At 49.4% G+C, this 20,143-nt stretch overlaps 1 protein-coding gene across 9 annotated transcripts in view; it reads right to left on the reverse strand.

Moving 5' to 3' along the window:
* Nucleotides 1-19,029, reverse strand: part of Sned1 (sushi, nidogen and EGF like domains 1) — a 75,029-nt gene extending 56,000 nt beyond the window's left edge. For all 9 annotated transcript variants that reach the window (XR_011709201.1, XM_071619480.1, XM_071619479.1 and 6 more), the window contains exon 1: nt 18,696-19,029. Coding sequence is in view for 8 of the 9 variants with exons in the window: in XM_071619480.1 (XP_071475581.1) it covers nt 18,696-18,908 (213 nt within the window). In the remaining variant the exon portion in view is untranslated. The remainder of the gene's footprint in view (nt 1-18,695) is intronic.
* Between the last annotated feature and the right edge of the window lie 1,114 nt (nt 19,030-20,143).

Genomic DNA, 20,143 nt, shown 5'->3' on the forward strand with positions numbered 1-20,143 from the left:
AACCGCTCACCTCTGAGGAACAGATAGGGAGAAAGGCTATAATGATTCTTTGTTGTTCCATTTTTGTTTCATTCTATCTCGGTTTTGTTTGGCGTCATCTTGTTGGGTTGTATTATAGTAGAAATCTGGGATCAGAAATTAATAAAAAACAAACCGAAAGAGTGTTAAGTAAATTGTTAGAGGAAGGAGGCACCCCAGTAAAATCAAGAGCAGTCAGGGCATACGTAGATACAATACAAAAATTTAGCCCATGGCTTTTCAAGGAGGAGTTGTTAAATATATCACAATGGAACCATCATGGTGAAGATTTAAAAAGAATAGAAAAGAAAAGCCCAGGGACTCTGCCAGTTGGCTATTGTGGACGTTGGTATCTTGTTTGCTTAGTCCAAAGGTCTCTCAAGCTAGTCAGACAGAGAAAGAAAGTGTACAGCAGAAAAAGCCATCAGGGGGAAAGTTACAACAGGAGACTGCTACTAACACCTTTCTATCACCAGAGGAAGTAAGTGTCCAACCAACAGCGCCACCTCCATATGCTGGGAGGCCCCCAACCCCTGCAGTTGATAGTTGGGATCCTGAGACAGGACCTCAAAGATTAGCATGCCCTGTATTTGAGGTAGGAGGGCAGCGAATTCACCGTGCTTTAAATTTCAAAACAGTGAAGCAGCTAAAAGAGGCTGTAACAACCTATGGTCCTCAAGCACCCTTCACTGTAAGCTTGGTCGAATCCATTAACAACTTGAACATGACGCCAGCAGATTGGGCTAATATGTGTAAAGCTGTGCTAAATGGAGGACAATACCTGTTATGGAAGGTTGCCAATGAGGAATTTTGCAAGGAGATGGCTAGGCGAAATGCAGCAGCTAGGCGAAATGCAGAGAAATCTAGATATGTTGTTAGGAAAGGGACCTTATGAGGATCAGCAGCAACAAATTGCATATGATCCTGGCGTATACGCACAAATTGCTGCAGAGGCGGTTAGGGCATGGAAGACTTTACAAGGACATGGAGGTTTACAAGGTCAATTATCTAAGGTAATACAAGGAGCTAATGAACCTTATGCTGAATTTGTAGATAGGCTTATTCAAACAGCTACCAGAGTTTTTGGGAATACAGAACAAGCAATGCCATTAATAAAACAACTGGCTTATGACCAAGCGAATCGTTGGTACGAGAAATCATTAGACCATGGAAACATGAAGATTTAAACACATATATTAAATTATGTAGAGACATTAATGAACAAGAGCAAGTCGTGGCAGCTGCAGTAAAACAGGCTTTAGATGCCAGGCCAAGAACATGCTACAATTGTGAACAAACAGGACATTTTAAAAGGAATTGCCCCATAGGAGGAGGGTTTAACAAAACTAGGTATCAAAGGAATAGAATACCGGGTATTTGCCCACGATGCCGTAGAGGGAGACATTGGGCTAATGAATGCCGTTCTCAAACCACCATAGAGGGTACTCCATTATCAAAAAATGATCAAGGACCAGGTGTTTATCCACGATATCGTGGAGAAAGGCATCGGGCTCCATTGCCAAAAAATGGACAGGGGGGCCCAATGCTCCAGGGCCCAAAAACCACAAATATACGGAGCACTGGAGGAACCCAGCAACCCCATCAGGGTAGTGCCCAGGACACATTGTCCATCAGATCCCTCATCAGACAAACCAGAGGGAGTGCAGGGTTGGACATCTGCGCCTCCGCCAGAGCAGTACTAACTCCAGAGATGGGAGTTCAAATCATTCCCACAGGGGTAAAAGGACCTCTTCCCAAAGGAACAGTAGGCTTATTATTGGGACGCAGCTCTTCTACTCTAAAAGGACTTATGATAAGTCCTGGGGTAATTGATCCCGATTATGAAGGTAAAATAAAAATTATAGCCAGTTCTCCAAAAGGTATATCAGTAATTTCACCAGGAGATAGAATAGCACAGTTATTAATAATACCCAGCCTACATGATAAATTTTCCAGTCGTACTGTAGAAAGAGGTTCCAAGGGATTAGGCTCCACAGGTGTAGATTGGGCTATGCTTTCTTTAAATTTAGATTCTCACCCAATGCTAAAACTAAATATTCAAGGACATGAATTTAATGGGCTACTGGATACAGGTGCAGACATTAGCATCATCTCTCGTCAAGAATGGCCAAAACATTGGCCATTACAACAAGCCTCTCAAACGCTTCGAGGCCTAGGAGTGGCGACTAATCCCCATAGAAGTGCAATGGTATTAGATTGGAAGGATCCTGAAGGATGTGAAGGAACTATACAGCCATATGTATTGGATCATCTTCCCGTAAATTTATGGGGATGATATGTCCTAGATCAATTAGGTTTGACATTAACAAATAACATCAACCAAAATGCACCAACTATTATGACTAGACAAGGTTTTAGGAAAGGAAAAAGATTAGAAAAACAAGAACAAGGTATAGCAGCACCAATACAAATAGATCAAGGAACGGACAGACATGGGTTGGATTTTCAGAAAGGGCCACTGAGACAATAAAAATTACTTGGAAATCAGAAATACCAGTATGGGTTCCTCAGTGGCCCCTGACTAAAGAAAAGATACAAGCAGCCCATGACCTGGTCAAACAACAATTAGTGGAAGGACATATACAACCTTCTGTATCTCCCCATAATACTCCCATTTTTGTCATCAAAAAGAAATCTGGTAAATGGAGATTATTGCAAGATTTAAGAGCCATTAATAATGAGATGGTTATTATGGGACCTGCTCAATCAGGGATTCCTCAATTGTCTGCTTTGCCAAAAACCTGGTATGTTTTAGTTATAGATATTAAAGATTGTTTTTTTTCAATTCCAATTCATCCTGAGGATAGTCCATGTTTTGCATTTACTATCCCTGCACTGAATCATGAAGGTCCTGATCAGAGATATGAGTGGAAAGTACTCCCTCAAGGGATGGCTAACAGCCCAACTATGTGTCAAATTTATGTTAACAAAGTAATCCAGCCACTTAGAAATCAAAATCCTGAACTACAAATATTTCACTATATGGATGATGTATTATTAGCACACAAAGATAAAAACACATTGCTAGAGTGTTATGCCACACTTACAAACTTATTAAAAAATTATAATCTAGAGATAGCAATAGATAAAGTACAATTAAATTTTCCAATTAATTATTTAAGAGTTCTATTATCCTCAACCATGGTCCATCCACCAAAAATTCAAATACGAGTAGATCAACTCAAATTACTTAATGACTTTCAAAAGTTATTAGGAGACATAAATTGGATAAGGCCTTATCTAGGCATACCTACAGGAGAGTTGGGACCTTTATTTGATATCCTAAAAGGTCCATCAGATCCAAATTCACCCCGCATGTTAACGCCTGAAGCAAGAAAGGCATTAAAAATCATTGAAACATATATGGAAAATATGCATTTGGATAGAATTGATGTAAGTTTGCCTTTATTATTTATTGTACTACCAACAAAAAATATTCCTACAGGAGTATTTTGGCAAGAAGGTCCATTATTGTGGATACATTTATCTTATTCTCCTAACACTATTCTTACTAGGTATCCTGAGGCTGTAGGACAATTAATACTCAAAGGAATAAAAGCAGCAAAGGGAGTGTTTGGAATTTCTCCCAATAAAATTATTACTCCATATACTATGAATCAAATTGATGAGTTAGCTAATGACTTAAATACTTGGGCAATAATCATGTGCAAATCTAATGTTTTATTTGATAACCACTTACTATCTAATCCTTTATTGTCTTTTTGGTCATTGCATCCTGTAGTTTTTCCAAAAATGACAAGAAAAACACCTATCATGAATGCTCCAAATATATTCACTGATGGATCAAATAATGGTACAGCAGCAATAGTTACCCCTGATCAAACTTTTACATTTTTAGTACCCAAACAATCAGCTCAAAAGGTAGAGCTTAATGCAGTATTACAAGCTTTGTGATGTTTAAAGATTCAGTATTTAATTTATTTTCTGATAGTCAGTATATAGTTAATGCTATAGTATCTCTTGAAGATGCTGGTAGGATTTCCCCTTCCTCTACTGTTTTCTCTTTGCTTTCCACTATACAAAGTCTAATCTGGGACAGAAAAGATCCATTCTTTATAGGACATATCAGGGCACATACAGGATTGCCTGGAGCCCTTAGTTTGGGCAATGATTTAGCAGATAAAACTACACATGACATACATATTTTCTCTACACTAGAAGAAGCTATAAATTTTCATAAAAATTTCCATGTCAATGCTAATACTTTACAAAAGCATTTTAAAATAACTAAGGAACAAGCTAGACAAATAATAAAACAATGTCAAAATTGTGTGACCTTTTTACCACAAGTTAATCTTGGAGTCAATCCTAGAGGATTGATACCTAACCATATTTGGCAGATGGACGTCACACACTTGCCAGAATTTGGAAAATTAAAATATTTGCATGTTACAGTTGATGCTTCTTCTGGATTTTTGATGGGCTCCCTTCATGCCGGAGAAAAAACTAAAGATGTTATAGCTCATTGCTTACAAAATTTTGCCACTGTGGGCGTTCCAAAACAGTTAAAAACAGATAATGCCCCTGGTTATACTTCTACCTCTTTTAAACAATTTTGCTCATCATTTGGCATTACTCATATAACAGGAATCCCATACAATCCACAGGGACAAGGCATAGTTGAAAGAGCTCATCAAACTATTAAAATATACTTATTAAAGCAAAAAGAGGGAATTGGAAAGGGGTATATATCCCCCAAAGATAAACTTAAAATAACCCTTTTTACTCTAAACTTTTTAAATTTGGATTCATCAGGGCTTAGTGCTGCAGAAAGTCATATGTGTCCAAAAAATGTCATAAGCCCAAGGTACTTTGGAAGGATATTCTAACAGGACAATGGAAAGGTCCTGACCCAGTAATTGTCTGGAGTCGTGGGTCTGTATGTGTGTTTCCACAGGGAGAACAGCAACCGATTTGGATTCCAGAGAGATTAACTAAAGCGATTTCTACAGACCAAAAAGAAGATGATTTGGCTCAAATCCATAACAACTGATATCCAAAACTCTAGTTTGGTTATTCTTACATCTGCGACAGAACCAGGATGCTTTTTTCAATATCTATTTTATTATTGCCCTTTCCCACATCATGAAGTTCTATTTTGTTTTTTGAGCTCATACAGACCTAGGTTAATGTTTTGCTGATCAGTTCTATTTTTTGACTATAGAGTTTTTAAACATTGCAATGGAGATTTCACCTGTAAAAAGTTATAAGGCCTTTACTATTATGTTATGTGTTGTATGTATTATATTATGTGTGCACACTTGTGTTTTGTGTTATATGTTTGAATGTACGTATGTCCATATATCATGTATGATGAGCGCTCATGAAAAAATGGATCCAAATAATTTTTTATTCACGTGATTTAAATGGCTTAATTTAAATTGGGTAAACAGCTGTTGAGGATTGTTTTAAAATGTGAACAAAAAAGGAGGTTAACAGATCTGTTTGTTTACTTTCACCTTTCCTTTTCATTATATTTAATAATTCTCTTCAAGACAATGTAAATTGTTAAGAAAATTGTTTTCTTTTAGTGCCTTCTGGAATGTTACATAATTTTTTCTTTAGCCATTATTGCCAGAATTCCTATCTTCATCCCAGTGCCAGTGAAGACAAAAATAAAACCAATCTACAGCTTCTACAATAGCCATCACTGAACTGCTTGCAGAACTTGCCTGGACTATGAATCACTTGTATGCATTGTGAACTATCTGTTGGTGCAGCGACTTGTGGTAGTGTTGGGGTATTTATGCTGATGATGTCATCGGTGGTACAATTTTTCCAAAATTGACACCTCCCTTCTGCTTGTCATGATCGTTCAGCTAAAATTTGGGGGCCAACAGAGGTGAGGCAAAGAACCTCACCCCGCCCCCCGCTGGTACAAAGAACTATCCACAGGTGTGGCTGTAAGTGACGGGTAAGATCAATTGCAATGGTACCAACCTAAGACAGGAGGCTGATGCCTTGAAGTCAGCTCATCCGATAACGGGTAAGGACCATATGTACTATTGGACAACCTAAGGCAGGCACGGTCCCTAAGCCACATGCTTGTTGTTTAAACAGAGAGGGGGAGATGTTGAGAGCCACAGCCGAAGGGGCCCCAGCAAACTTCCAGCTGCCAGCTGATGATTGGCTCACAGCGGCCCCAGCAACTTCTAGCTGATTGGCTCCTCTGCGGTGATGCTCATTGAGCTGTTTCCCCGCCCTTTCAGACTGCCAGCTGATGATTGGCTCACAGCGCCCCAGCAACATCTAGCTGATTGGCTCCTCTTTGGTGATGCTCATTGGGCTGTTTCCCCGCCCTTTCAGACCACGGAGCTGCTCATTGGGGGACTCTTTTGGCTCCGCCCATGTGACCCAGCCAATCAGCCTCAAGAGCAGGAGGAGTGGGGGAGGTGGAGAGGCTTGTGGGAAGCCGGTGGTGGCAGTTGGGCTCTGAGGGTTTTTCCTGAGGAGCTGTGTGGTGTGTGGTTCTAAAAATAAAGTTCGTTTCTTTTGACAAGTGGCTCCTGAATTGTGCCCAGCCAGACTGCGGCACTGCAGACCATGCAGCAACGTGGACTGCTGGAGGCCAGAGTGTCCTGCACGGGGCCAGCGTGACCACCAGTCCCCAGCAGGGCCTTCACATACGCAAGAGTCCACCCAAGGAAACAGCCAGCCATGATCCTGCACAAGTCCCTTCCTGGTAATGTGTTGGCCAAGACCGCCTGGGGCTCAGGCAGCTGGGGGGAGAGGCCATCGCTGTGGCCCCGAGCACATGTGCGCTTTTTAAGAATTCAGAGCCCTGTCTACTGTGGTCCTCGAGTCATTTTATAGGGTCATGTTCACATAGATCAACCTTGAGGGATGAAGTGTCCTGTCGTCTCTTGGTCTTTGGGGGACCATGAGAGCTTGCTTTAAAAGAGCTGCATTCCCAGGTTTGGTGTGCAAACCCACTGTGTGGCACCTTCCTGGCCTGCCCTCCCCGGGGGCTTGAGAACCCAGGGAGCCAAGGCAGCCTGGCCCATCCTTCCTGGGCTGGGATGAGGGACGTCCTGTCTTTGATGTGGGCACTCATGTCTTCTGATGGCATCCGTGAAACAACAACAGGGTGACTTATCAGTCTGCAAGGAGAGTATGATGTTGGAATGATCCTGACAACTTTATGTAAAAGAAAAACTTTCCTAGAAAAATGAAATTTACCAGATTTAATCAGAAATACAGAACCAAAGTTTTTACATAATCACTAAGGAAACTGAACGAGTATTCTAAATTTTTCCTGCCAAGAAAGCTCTGCATCACAGGACAGTATCAGTGCATTCTTCTCGATGCTTGAGAAAGACTCCAGAGATCCATGAATGCTCCCAGGTGAGTGCTGCACCTCCCTGAAGGTGACATCTCACAGGGACACACTTGAATGGCCAGTGGTGAGCTGTCTCACTAAGGTGAAGCTGCTAGAACCTTCAGCCAGCGGTCATCAAACTGAATCCAGCCATCTATAAATAGGATCCATTATCCTCATCACCAAGTAGAGGTTTTATTAGGAATACAGGGTATGTTTTACATTAAAAAAACAATTAATTTTATTCATTATTACATGGATTTTATGAAGTTCACTTATGGACTTAGAGACTGAAGGAGAAGACTGGAAGCATCTTACTAGGAGTAGCGAAGGCATCTGATCAAAGCTGGTGCCCATCTGCAAGGTGAAGGGTGTCCTCGAAGCCACCAGGTGAGGGGTGGTGGTTGTGCTGAAGCACAGGGCACTTTGGGTCAGGTTCCACTGGCCCACTTCTGTGGGATGGTGATGAATTCTCAGCCAGGCAGGAAAAAGAGCCCAACATAAAGTGATGGAAAGAAAGGGACATGGTGGTCCCGGGTGCACATGAGGGGGAAGTGGGTGGAAAACCCAGAAGCTGCAGACAGACAACTGAGCAGAGCCCCTGGGAGAACCAGTCGGCTGCCAGACAAAACGGGGGATGCAAAGAGTCTCTCAGTGGACAGAAGGGAAGTCAGGGAAAGGCCATCACCGCCATGCAGGCCACTGCACGCAGAGCAAGCCTAGCAGAGGCCCACAGGGTTCTGCATGGTCAGAGCTGCCCCTCACAGCAGGTGCCAAGGTGACCCAGAGGAGCAGGACACGCCGTGTCCCTGGGCAGGGTGACTGGGAGCTAAGAGCCGGCAGCTTCCTGGCCCCTGGTGGAGTGACCAGTGCAGGGCACAGTAACAAGCCCACAGGTGTGCATCTTGACGAGCCAATTCTAACGTCAAAGACCAACCAAGGCCATCTGGAGAAAACGAGGTGGCAGGATGTGCTCCAGCAGACACCAGGAGTTCTTAGGAAGCACTGGACAGAAGAGTACCCTGAGCCCAGGAGCTCCCAGGGAGCATGGACACTGGGTCCCCAGTAGTGGTACTTCCAGGCACTTCAGGTGGCCTTCCCCATATGCTGGGACTCTGCTTGTCTTCAAATGAGAGCGGCCCCAGGATCCTGACCTTGTGCCCTGCACAGAGACCTGCTCCAGTTGCACTAGAACCCTAATGTGAAGGATGAGGGACAGCCTTGCAGTTGCTGGGGAAGGGACGTGCAGAGACGCTTGTGGCTTCGGTGAAGCATTAAGGCAGCACAGAAACATCCCGATCTTGATGTGAACACACTCTGCCCGGTGCAGCTTGAGGCCCTGTCTTAAAGCTTGCCACCCGAAAGGTTCCCACGATCGGGATTTTTTTTCGTTTTTTCAGACTTTGAAAAACTTGTACACACATGAGATATCTTGGGGCTGGGACCCAACACAAAACTCATACTGTTTCATGGCGCATTAAATGTGCCGCCCAAAGCTAAGTTTACATATCACTTTCACTGATTTTGTGCCTATAAGAAAGTTTAGTCCATGAACCATGTTTTTGTTATTTATTTCTGAATATCAAGATAAATAAAAAAAATAATGACTGCATTTAAGCATCTCCCCTGTGGAGTGTGTGCTGAGCTTGTTCTGACTGCAGCTGCCCCAGGAGGCTGGGGGTGCAGTCTTCCACTTGGGGCCTCGTGTCGGTGCTCAGAAGCGTGGACTGCAGTCTGCTGCAGATGGGGACACTCAGCCTGAATAGTGAAGGTCAGGGCTTCTGCTCAAAGACACCACTGGAGAGAGTCGAAGGGCACAGAGAGGGAAGAGGCTTTTGAGACGTTTACAATCTGGTTTTACACAGAAGGGGAAACCACAGAGAAGAAGAAAAGGACCTGACAGTCACTTCTCAAGGGGAGGACTCCCTCATCTTGTCGGCAACTCAGTGACACCAGGTGGACCCCCAGCAAGGGCATGGCACCCCAGGGCTGCCATGACTATCCATTTCTGTGGAAAAGAGGGCTGCCACCCAGATGTAACAGTGCGGAGGGGTGTCGTGTTCCCAGGAGAGCCTCACCCGCCTGCTGCCTGGCCAGGCCTGGGGTGCACAGAGCCAAGTGAGGTCATGAGTCCCGATTCCCAGGCATGCCCTCCCCTTTCAGGTTGCACTCAGGGTTGGTGGCCTCACCAGGGCCTGGTCCTGTCCCCTCTGAGCAGTCTGATTCTCAGGGGGACTCTGGTCAGCTGCCTGGCTCTTGGGAGGCCCTGAGGCCAGAAGGAACAACAGGAACTGGGGAGTGCCCGGGCTGCAGGAAGGAGGAGGAGGCAGCTGTGCTCGGGGCAGGGCTGCCAGGCGCCAGTGGCTGTCCTGCCGGATGCGCACCCCCAGCTGGCTCAGAGGAAGCCCAGGGTGATGCTGGTGGATTTCCTGCTTGGATGAAGACAGGACGTGAACTGTGGAGGCACCTGGGCTGAGGGCCTCCCTGGGCGGGTGGTGGGCCTGGGGCAGCAGGGTCCCTGTCAGCCAGGAGTGCCTGGGGAGCTGGCGAAGCCCCCCCAGCAACGCAAATCAGATCAGAGAGGGTGGCGCCTCTGTTCCCCGCTTTAACTTCTCTGCCAAAAATCAGACAGCAGAGCCCCCAGGCACTCTGTGAGCTTGTTCTGAAGCACGCAGGCATGTCTCTCGTTTCCTGGCCACTTTCCGGGTGGTTGGATTCCTCCCACAGTGCAGTGGGGCTGGCATCCGGGCAGCAGTGGGCAGATCTGCAGGCTGAGCCAGCTTCACGCCCAGCCCTGGAAGGACCGGCTGGCTGGGCAGAGCACCCTGCTGCTGCACCTCAGGAAGCCTCACAAGCGGCTGCAGAAGGGACAAGAGCAGAGTTCCAATGTCCCTGCAAGAGTGACCACCAGGGACAACCTGGGCCACCTTCTGGATGCCCCAGATGGGAGCAGTGGAGGAGGCAGGGAAAGGACTGGGTGTTGGAGGACAGCCTCCCTGTCTTCCAGCTGGCCCTCTCTCCTGCCCTCCTAAGTCCACCATTCAGGGCCTCCTTCTGGCCACCCTCTGGTCTCCTGCCCCAACTGTTACCTCTGGCCCTGAGTGCAGGACTGGGTGGAGGTGGTCTTGGTAGCCCTCCTCTTATAGGGGCTACCCCCCAGGGGAGTCCAGGTAACTGCCGTGGCCCTCCCTTCCTCTCCTGTCCTTCAGCTGTCCTCAGTGCCCTGTGCAGGTGCACACCTGGCCAGGTGCCGCCCCAGTCTTAGGGGCTAGGGGCCAGCTCCTCACACTAGCCCCTGGGCAGCAGCCATATCTTCCTAGGAATTCACACCTCCCTTGGGTCCATCAGTGGCTTGGGCTGCTGTGTATGCTGCACCTGGTCCAGCTCAGATAGAGGGGCCTCCTTAAGACCACCTGAAATGTCTGAAGCTACCACTGGGTCACTGACAATTTGCAGTGGTCAGAGGTAGAATCTCCAGGCTACACCTGGCTTGTCCTGGCTCCCCACACATACCTGGACCCTTGTCTTGTCCCCTGGGAACAGTGGCCACTCTCTGGGACCCCACACAGGTACAGTCCCAGTGGGCCTCCAGGGCTGCCATGCCTGATCCATTCCCCATCTCCATGGGTGCTCCAGAGCAGGGGTCAGGAAGTGTTTGATGAAGGTCAGGTTCAGAGGTTTAGAGGGCTGCATCTGGCCCTCAAAAAGCACCCAGACAAGCTCAGAGGACATGAGGGATAGAGTTGCCTCCAGTGTGGGCACCCTGGAGGGTCAAGGGCCTGTGCCAACCCATTCCCATTCCATGCCTCGTACCCTAGTCTAGGCTGCAGCATCCTGAGGATGTCTGAGCATGTGCTGGGTCCCATGCACCAGGGAACAGGGCAGTGGCTGTATTCAGTAGGTGTTTAATATGCAAGACCTAGCTGGCTGAAAGAATAACTTGTCCTGCTTTGTGAAGATCCAGCCTGTGATGTGAGGCTGTGAGCCTGGGCCTGGGGGGCATGCCTGGTGGGGCTTCCCACCTTTCTGGCACAGAGGTGCAGGAGCAGCCTCCACAGGGCCAGTCTCCTCTGTCCTTGGGTCTGCCCACGTCCATCACCAGAAGGACCCTCAAGAGTCCCAGTCTGGCTAGAGACCAGAGCTGCAGAGGGACGGCTGTGGCTGGGCCTGGGGGCAACATGTCTGGCCACCCTATCACCATAAGTAGGAGTCAGGAGAAGGCTCAGCCTGCAGGTCAGGTCAGGAGGGCTGGGGGTCTCCCAGGGACAGGTGAGCAGGAGAGCAGGCACTCTCAGAGCTGCAGTGATCCTCAGATGGGTCCCAGAAGAGGCCCAGTATCAAAAAAAAAAAATGACTCAGGGTCCACCCAGACCTGGGGTGCATCCCTCTCTGCTTGACACTTCTGCTGTGCCCCAGGAGACACTGGGTGCTCCACCCATGGAAACCTGCTCTGGAAGAAACCATTCCTGAAGCTGGCCCAGGGAGCAGCCACCCCCGGGCACCTTCGCCCAGAAGAGGGTGTGGATGGGAACACACTTCTGGGTGGCGCAGGACCCCTGCAAAGCCCCTGCCTCCTGGAGGAGTCCCCCTGCACTGAGGTGTCAGGAGGACAACCTGCACTGGGGGCCACTGGCACCACCACATGCCACAGCAGTGGTCAGCCAAGCTGAGTGCAGTCAGCCCTGGGGTGGCACTTGTGGCTCTCATTAGAAAGCACACTCCCACAGTTCAGGGCTCCGGCCACACTGCAAGTCATCTGTGTGAGGGGAGCCCCAAGTGAATTCTATGAAAGTCCAAACAGGTTGGAAACAAGCTGTTTATAAAGAGAGCTATCCAGGAAGAAATCCACCGGCACCCTGGAGACAGGTGTTTCTGGGTGGCAGCATTATGGGTGCTTCCCATTGATCAGAAGACGATTGATCTTTACTGAGCAGCTCCTGGCACTGGGCACTGTTCTGGAAGCTTGGAAGCACAGTGGACAGGAAAGACAAAAATGATGTGAATACCACAAATGAAATGTGTGGCCACTTCTCAGAGCAAGGGCACCTCAAAAATGAATGAGAGGATGAGAGAGGCCCAGCCAGCAGGAGTGACAGCAGGGCTTCGGCTGTGCCACGAGGACGCATGGTGGCAAGTCTGTCATTCCACACTGTTACCTGCAGTGGGTCATAGGAGCAGATCCCAGCTGGACAGGCGAGTGGCCAGGCTGCTCTGGGGCAGTGCAGACTCAGCAGGTCCTATCAAGAGGCATTAGGCCCCTGCCACGTGTAACCCAGTGCCACGTCAAATGTGCAGTGCATCGTGGCCTCAGACTCCCCATGGTCACCAACGCCAGCCGGCTGCCCTATGTGCCTTATCACTCTTCTCCCCTCAGTCCTGAGCCACTGGAGAATAAGCTACAGATATGATGACCTGCACTCCTAAGTATTTCATTATTTCCCAGGAATAAGAACCTTCTCTCATATGAGCACATGCAAATCCCTGAACCAGCGGGCCTAGCCCCGATGGTTAGGTGCAATGCTAGGGACGGTGCTGTCCCCATCTATGCTTCATCATTCATTTACTTGTGTCTGTGTGTACAGACGCCTCCTTTATTTAATGCCCTACAAGCCGTGACTATCATTATTTATTTTTATATTCAAACTGTCCCAGACATGGCCAGTGGGAGCCCCTCCAGGGGCCTCTGTGTCCTGCTGCCTCTCCATCCTTCCTCGAGCTCTTCCTCACTCTGTGGTACAAGGTTCACTTTTCTTGACACCAGCTAGAATTTCAAGAAAGCCTGGTTCTGTTCAGTAGAGACTGGTATGCAGCAACCAGTATCTGGGCACTGGAAGTGCTCATGGCTTTGGGGGATGCTATTGGACAGAGCAAGGAAATCCTTAGTGACGGGGACACATTCTGAGAAATGTGTCATTAGGCTTTACCTAGAGTGCACTTACACAACTTTGCATGGCTCAGGCCAGTCACCCAACAAGGCCTCTTGATACCAGCAGGAAACGTGAAAAATACCAGATGCACAGCAGGGCATAATGTTTAATGGTAACTTGGTTTTACGTAGACAGAATACACCTAAAATAACAATAGTCTATACAGCCCAGCATAGCACAGTGGTCCACTATTGCTGCCAGCATCATGTACTCTTCATAACTGTGTGTGTTGTATGTCCATGTCTGGCGGTACGGAAGGTTGCTCCCCACCAGCGTTAACACCAGCACGCGAGCAGTGCATTATCCAGGAGGTTAGGCAGCTTTGATGGCACGGCTTTACGGAAGTTTCCATCTCCACTATAGTTAGTCTTATGGGACCATTATTGTATTTGTGGTCATGCGAGACATGACCAAATGTGTGTATGTACATACCTGGGTATGTCTGAATCCATCTACCACAATATACATCCATCCGCACAGGATAATGTGAGTTTATATTGATATAAACCAATTCCTATCCAACATAAAAACCACTGGCTTTGTTTGTGCTTCCTCCTTTCCACATCTGTAACTCCCATCTTCAAGAGTGAAGCACACATCATCCTCAATATGTTCACTCCTTCACTCTACAGGTTCAGAATCACTAACCATACCACTGTGAAAAAATAGGCTAAAATTACAGTTTGATATTTGGATACCATTCTTTTAATTTTACTTTGCAGGTGTATGAAGTATCGTATTAAAGTTACTTGCTAAAATTAGAAGGTAATTATATTAAAGCAACTATTATAAATATTAAAATTATGCTCAGAATATAAAAGAAAACATCAGGATGAGGAGGAAATAAATGAAAGATGCAGAAAAATCCAAATAGAACTTCTATCAGTGAAAAATAAAATAGCTGAAACAAGAACACACTGAATGGGATTAATGGGTTAAACACTGCAGAAGAGAGAATTGGTGAACTTGAAGACATAAAAATAGAAATATCCAAAATCAAGGACATAGAGAAAAAGGACAGAACAAAAAGTGAACAAAGTTTCAATGAGCAATGGAAAAATTACATGCAGTTTGATGTACATACACTTGAGTCTTCAAATGAGAAGGTCAAAAACAGGAGAAAAAAAATGAAGATGGCTGAGAATTTTTTCAAAACTTCATGAAAACTATATATCCAAAATCATGAATACAAGCAGAAGAAATATAAAAAACATCATAACAATGCACCTAAAAATCAAATTGCTGAAAAGCAGTGATAAAAAGAAAATCTTGAAAACAGTCAGAGAAAAATGACATTATACACAGAGGAACAAAGATGAGAAGGCAGCAGACTTCCCATTAGGAACTATGCAGATTGATAGACAATGGAACAGCATCTCTTCCACACTGGAAACGAAACAAAAAAACCAATCCCCAAATCACACAGTTAACCTAGAATTCTACACCATTCATCAGAAATATCTTTCAAAATGGAGCTAAGTAAAAAAGTTATCAGAAAAGGTAATTTATGCCCAGCAGGCATTATAGGAAGTCCTTCAAGCAGAAGAAAAATAATATAAATTGGAAATCTGGATCTACACAAGAAATGAAGACTGGAAATGGTAAATAGGTGAGTAAATATCAAAGACTTTCTAACTTTTAAATCCCTTTAAATGACAATTAGTTATTTATAGCAAAATATTAACAGTGTATTATCAGGTTTATAATATATGTAAATCAACATTTATGGCAACAATAGATTATGCTATTATAAGGTTCTTACATTGTATTTGAAGAGTATAATATTGTTTGAAGATATACCATATAAAGTTAAAATGTATTTGAAACTATAACAATCATTAAAAAGTTTTTTAAAAGAGATATATTACTAATAAGCCTATAATTTAGAGATAACATGAAACCATTTCAAAAATCCCAAAGAAGAACAGATGTAAAAAATCAGAGGATACATTAAACCCAACCGTACTATAAATCACACTAAATGTAAATGAACTCAATACTCCATTAAAAAGAAGGGATTGCCAGACTGGATTTTTAAAAAGATCAAATGCTATACTTTTATGCACTCACTAAAAGAGTCGAGGCCAATCACCCAGGTGCAATGAGGGTTTTGTTGAAAGTTTTGAGGAGCCACAACAAGAAGTCAGTGTCTGCCCTGCCCAGGCTGCAGTGGTCTCAGTGTTACACAGCCTCTGCACATCCCCTCTCTCCACGACCTTCCTGGTAGCTGGGAGGCTGTTTCTCCTGCTCCCCCTGCCCCAGGTAGAGGCCAATAGACATGGTGGGAAAAACCACTCTCCATGGTTAGGCAGACTGAGGCTGGTGGAGGAAATGACCAGGCAAAGTCCACCAGCTGCCTATAGACACCATAGCACCTGCTTCACCCCATACTGGGGAGGGGAGTGCTGGGACCATGCTCTCTGGGTGGGAAGGCCATCCAAGGCTGGGCGGATGGGTGTGGACCCAAGCCTGGCCTCCCAGGGCATGAGAGCTGAGAGGGCTAGCAAGAGTTCAAGGGCATTCTGTACATCAACAGTCCTTCTTGACCAAGGGCTCTGCAGGGACACTGCCCACTCCTGGTCCCTCCCACTCAGGGTTCTATGTTTCTTGGAATGGTTCCAAAGTTTTCAAAAGACAAAGAGGTGCAGTGATAAGGGATTGTCACAGTATATGAGGGCACAGCAACTGACAGACCCCTGGGAGAAGCCTCCAGGGGGCTGGGTGAAGGGTTCTCTCTAGGGAGACAGGACTCTGTCCACGGCCCAGCAGTTCAGGTTGGAGATATGCCTCATGCCCCATCCACTGCACACCATAAGAGACTCCTGGGCCCACCAGGGCTCCACACCTTAACAGAATTGCTCCCCAGGCACTCTCTTCCACTGGCAAAGAAGGGACAGAGGCCGAAGTGGTGTGCTACCCAAGGCCACCGTTCAGTCTGCTTGTGCTAAACACACAAAGATTCTCTGTGTGGCCTTCGGATGCTCCCCTGGGTGGGGCTGCACCTGGGGGCTGTGGCTTCAGCTAACTGGGAGAAACAGGCATTCCCTCTCACGGTCCACATCTGCCTGAGCAGACCACTCCTCTTTCACAGGCCCCACTGGTCCCACAGGCCACGGCCCAGCTCCCATCACTACCCAGAACCTGCAGCGGGCTGGTGGCAGTCCTGTCGGTGTGGCCCTCAGCCGTCCCAGAGCCTCACAACTAGCCAGGTGCAACAGCTGTCACACGAGAAAGAAGCAGAACAGGGGGCCCCTTCCAGGCAGGGGCCGCCCACCTGAGGTGGCCCTGTCTTGCCGGGGCCATTTCGGCAAGCTGTTTCTAACACAGACTGAAGAAGCACTCGCCCCACACAGGCACGGCTGCCTTCCCCACATGACCCAGGCCAGTACAGAGGGACAGAGCTTTTATTCACTCGTTCATGCCATCAGCCTGCTCTTGGCCAAGCCACAGGTTGAAGGCAGAGGGAGCAGAGGCCACATAGAAGGTCCTTGTTCGGCCCACACAGGCACCTGGGCTGGGAGTTGCTGTGCAGTGCTGAGAGCCAGAAAGGGACATCCAGGGCAGAATCCTGTCTGCCAGGGTGGGCGCATGGACACCCAGAAAGGCCCTGCAGTAAACGCCTCCGTTCTCTGTGTCTGGCTTGGACCTAATCTGTCTCCACACCCTGCATCTGCTTCCCTCCCTGACCACAGAGCCCGCTCAGGTATTTCAGGCCAGGTGTCCTGGACACAGCTCCCTGAAGAACTCCGTCCTCTGCCCACTGAAAAAGGGAAAGGTGAATGGCACTGCACACAGTCCATCCACACAGCAAGGGTGTTCCAGGTAAACCTGTGTTTCAGGAAAGAACAGTTGGAAGATTCATTTCTGATGACACCTTTGTTTTTTTAGCCAAACTTTCCACTTCAGAACCATGTCTCCCATTGTTTTGGCAAGAATAGCTGTTTTCGGTGAGGTTGTTTAGAGGGTCAACGGTGTTGGTAGTATTTTCACTGTGACTTTGAGTGGGAAGATGATACTGGCCCAGATGCTTAAGGAACATTTGGACAGACTTCTGCCAGGACAGTGCTGACACGGGGCTTTCCCATTCCTGAGATGGACTGTTCTCCTCTGGCTGGGCAGACCTGAACTCAGCTCTGCCTGACCACTTTGCATGTCTAGGAGTACACTCTGCTCCTCTGTCAATTCCTGGCCCAGAGGGACCTTCAGGTGGCATCTCTAGAGAAAGGATGCCCCCAGCCCCACCCCCAGATGCTCCCTGGGTGGGCGTGGGGAAATGAGCTGCCAGGCTGCAGAGTGGCCCCTGGGGTGGCTGTCCAGGTACAGGGATATTGGAGGTTGTGCTGCTTCTGGATGGGATGGGGAGGACCTGAGGGCAGTGCAGAAGACTGTCTGGTGAGGGGAGTGGTGTTGGAGATGTTAGGGACCACGTGGTGGTGATGCTTATGGTGGAAGGGGTGACAGTAGGTGGTGTTGCTGATGGCAGTGTTGGTGGTTCTAGCAAGGACACAGGTGGCAGTGCTAATGAGAAGAGTGATGGTGGTAGATGTGACCCGGGTTTGGTTGGGGCAATGGTGTTGGAATGACTATATACCAGCCTGTCCTAGCATGTGGTGGTTCAGGGGACCACTGGGGACCTATGCACAGAGGCCACCTCACCATGCTTCATCCCCTGGGTGGCCCTCAAGTGACTGGCCCAGCAGTCACACCCTGGGTACATGGAGACAGAACTGTCACTCAGGCCTTTTCCTGCACCCCCGGGCTCCAGCAGTTCCCTCTGGGGGTCCTGTTGGACTCCCTGGGACTCAGAAGGGTCAAGAGAAGAAACAGCTCACTGACTCCAGCCAGAGCCCCCCTACACTGCAGCTGGCTTCCAGCCCTGGCCAGGCGGAGTTGCTAAGAAGCCCTGAGAAGTGGGGAGGGTCAGTCTGCTGGCACTGGGCCTCCCGAATCAACTGGGGGCGGGGTCGAAGTGGCCTGGGAGGGGAAGGGATCGCAGGCCAAGTGCCCCACTCTGGAAACTCAGGCTCAAGGCCCTGTTCCTTGCAGCCACATCGCTGTCAGAAAAGGAAACAACGCGGGGCGAGGGTCACCACCAGGCTCCGGACCCATCTCAGGGTGCATGCTGCGGGCGAGCCCGCCAGCGGCAGGGATGCACCGCTCCGCGCGCTGAGGCCAAGGTGGCCTGGCTGCTTCTCGCCCCGCCCTGCCCGCGCCTCTCCCGCCGGCCGCTGTCCGGCCCTGGCCGCGGAAGGGAGGAAGCGCTGTCCTCATTCCACCTCTGGCCGCCGTGGTGCCAAGTAGCTGGCGGCGGCAGCGTGAGTCCGGGCCGGCGGGCAGCGGCCGGGGCACAGCGCCCTCCCTGGCGCCCCCGCGAGCTTGGGGTTACTCACGTAGAGTCCGGAGTGCTCGGCGCCGAAGAACGGGAAGGGCACCGACAGCGGCCGCAGCCCCGAGCCGCCGTCGTCCTGCTTTGGGGTGACGGCGTCGCCGCGCTCGGCGCCGAACGGGTAGAAGTCGGCGAGGGCCACGGCGCCGCGCACCCCGTGCGCCCAGAGCCCCAGCGCCGCAGCCAGCAGCAGCGCCCAGGCGGCGCCGCTCGGCATCGCCAGGTCTGCGAGCGGGACGCGCGGTCCTCGCAGGGCTCGGGCAGGTGGCCGCGCAGGGACTGGCCAGCCGCGCTCTCGGTGGGCTCCGCAGCCCGCGCCCGCTCCGCGGAGAAGGCACAGGGCGGGACCGCTATTGGCCCTCCGCCCCCGGGGCCGCGCTTTAAATAGCCGGCGCGGCGCCGCTCGGCGGGGCGGGGCCGGGCGGGGCCATGCAAATTTGTGGCTCTTAAAGCGCCAGGCTCCGCGGGAAGGAGGGGCGCGCAGGGGTCCCTGCCAGTGGTCGCTGGTGCCGGCGCTGGGTAGGACTGGAGCCGGAGGCCTCATGGGGGCCCTCGCACCCCTAGATCTCCCCCGGCCTGTGCACTGGCGAGACGAGAACGTGGCAGGCGCGCGTCCTGGGGCGGGGTGTCCTCATCTGCGGTTCCCAGGCTCGCTCCATCCTGGGCGCGAAGGATGTGTCTGAGTCGGCAGAGCAATTCGGAGGCACACCTGTTTCCGAAGGGCTGCCCCGGATGTTGGGCGGAGGGGCAGAACTCCGGGTGCCCTCCAGGGACTTGGTCCAGGTGACGCAGTCCTTGCCCTGATGGAGCTTCGGTCTTTGACGCTGGCTCCGCAGCCCCCTGGAGGAGCCGCCTCTCCTCAGCACCAGCACAAGCTCCTCCCAGAGTGTACTCCTGCTCTCGCTCCATGCCAGGACAAACCCTGGCCCTGGGAGTCGTCAAGGCATAAAACAGTTTCTGAAACGCATAACCACATCAGGCGAAATTTCTGGGTCCAGGTACTCACCAGAGGATGAGTTACTCACTAGAGTCCAGAGTGCTCGGCGCCAAAAGACGAGAAGGCACCGACAGCAGCCGCCGCCCCAGCCGCCGTGGTCCTGCTTTTGACAAGATGCCATGGCAGACCCTAGGCAGAGCCGTCCTCCCTGGGAGACTCAGGACTTGGGGGCAGGAAGGGCAGGGCTCTCAGCAGCCTCCATATGGAGTCGGTGTCCCGTGCCTGTGACTGTTCCAACCCTTCTCTCTGCCTCTGGGACCACTCACCTCAGGTAGTGCTGGCCCTGTCATTCCCTCAGGGCCCAGTCCCGTCCACCTCAGCGTCCCTAAGCCCCAGGCAGAGACTGGACTCCTGGGGCACAGTCTCCACTGTCCTCTCTGTGCTGGGTGATGGGTCCTGGCTTGGTGGCTATCCATGTCAGGCTGGCCCTGCAGGCCGGTCCCACAGAGCACTCC

This window comes from Marmota flaviventris, chromosome 11 (assembly GCF_047511675.1).
Source record: "Marmota flaviventris isolate mMarFla1 chromosome 11, mMarFla1.hap1, whole genome shotgun sequence".
NCBI lineage: Eukaryota > Metazoa > Chordata > Mammalia > Rodentia > Sciuridae > Marmota > Marmota flaviventris.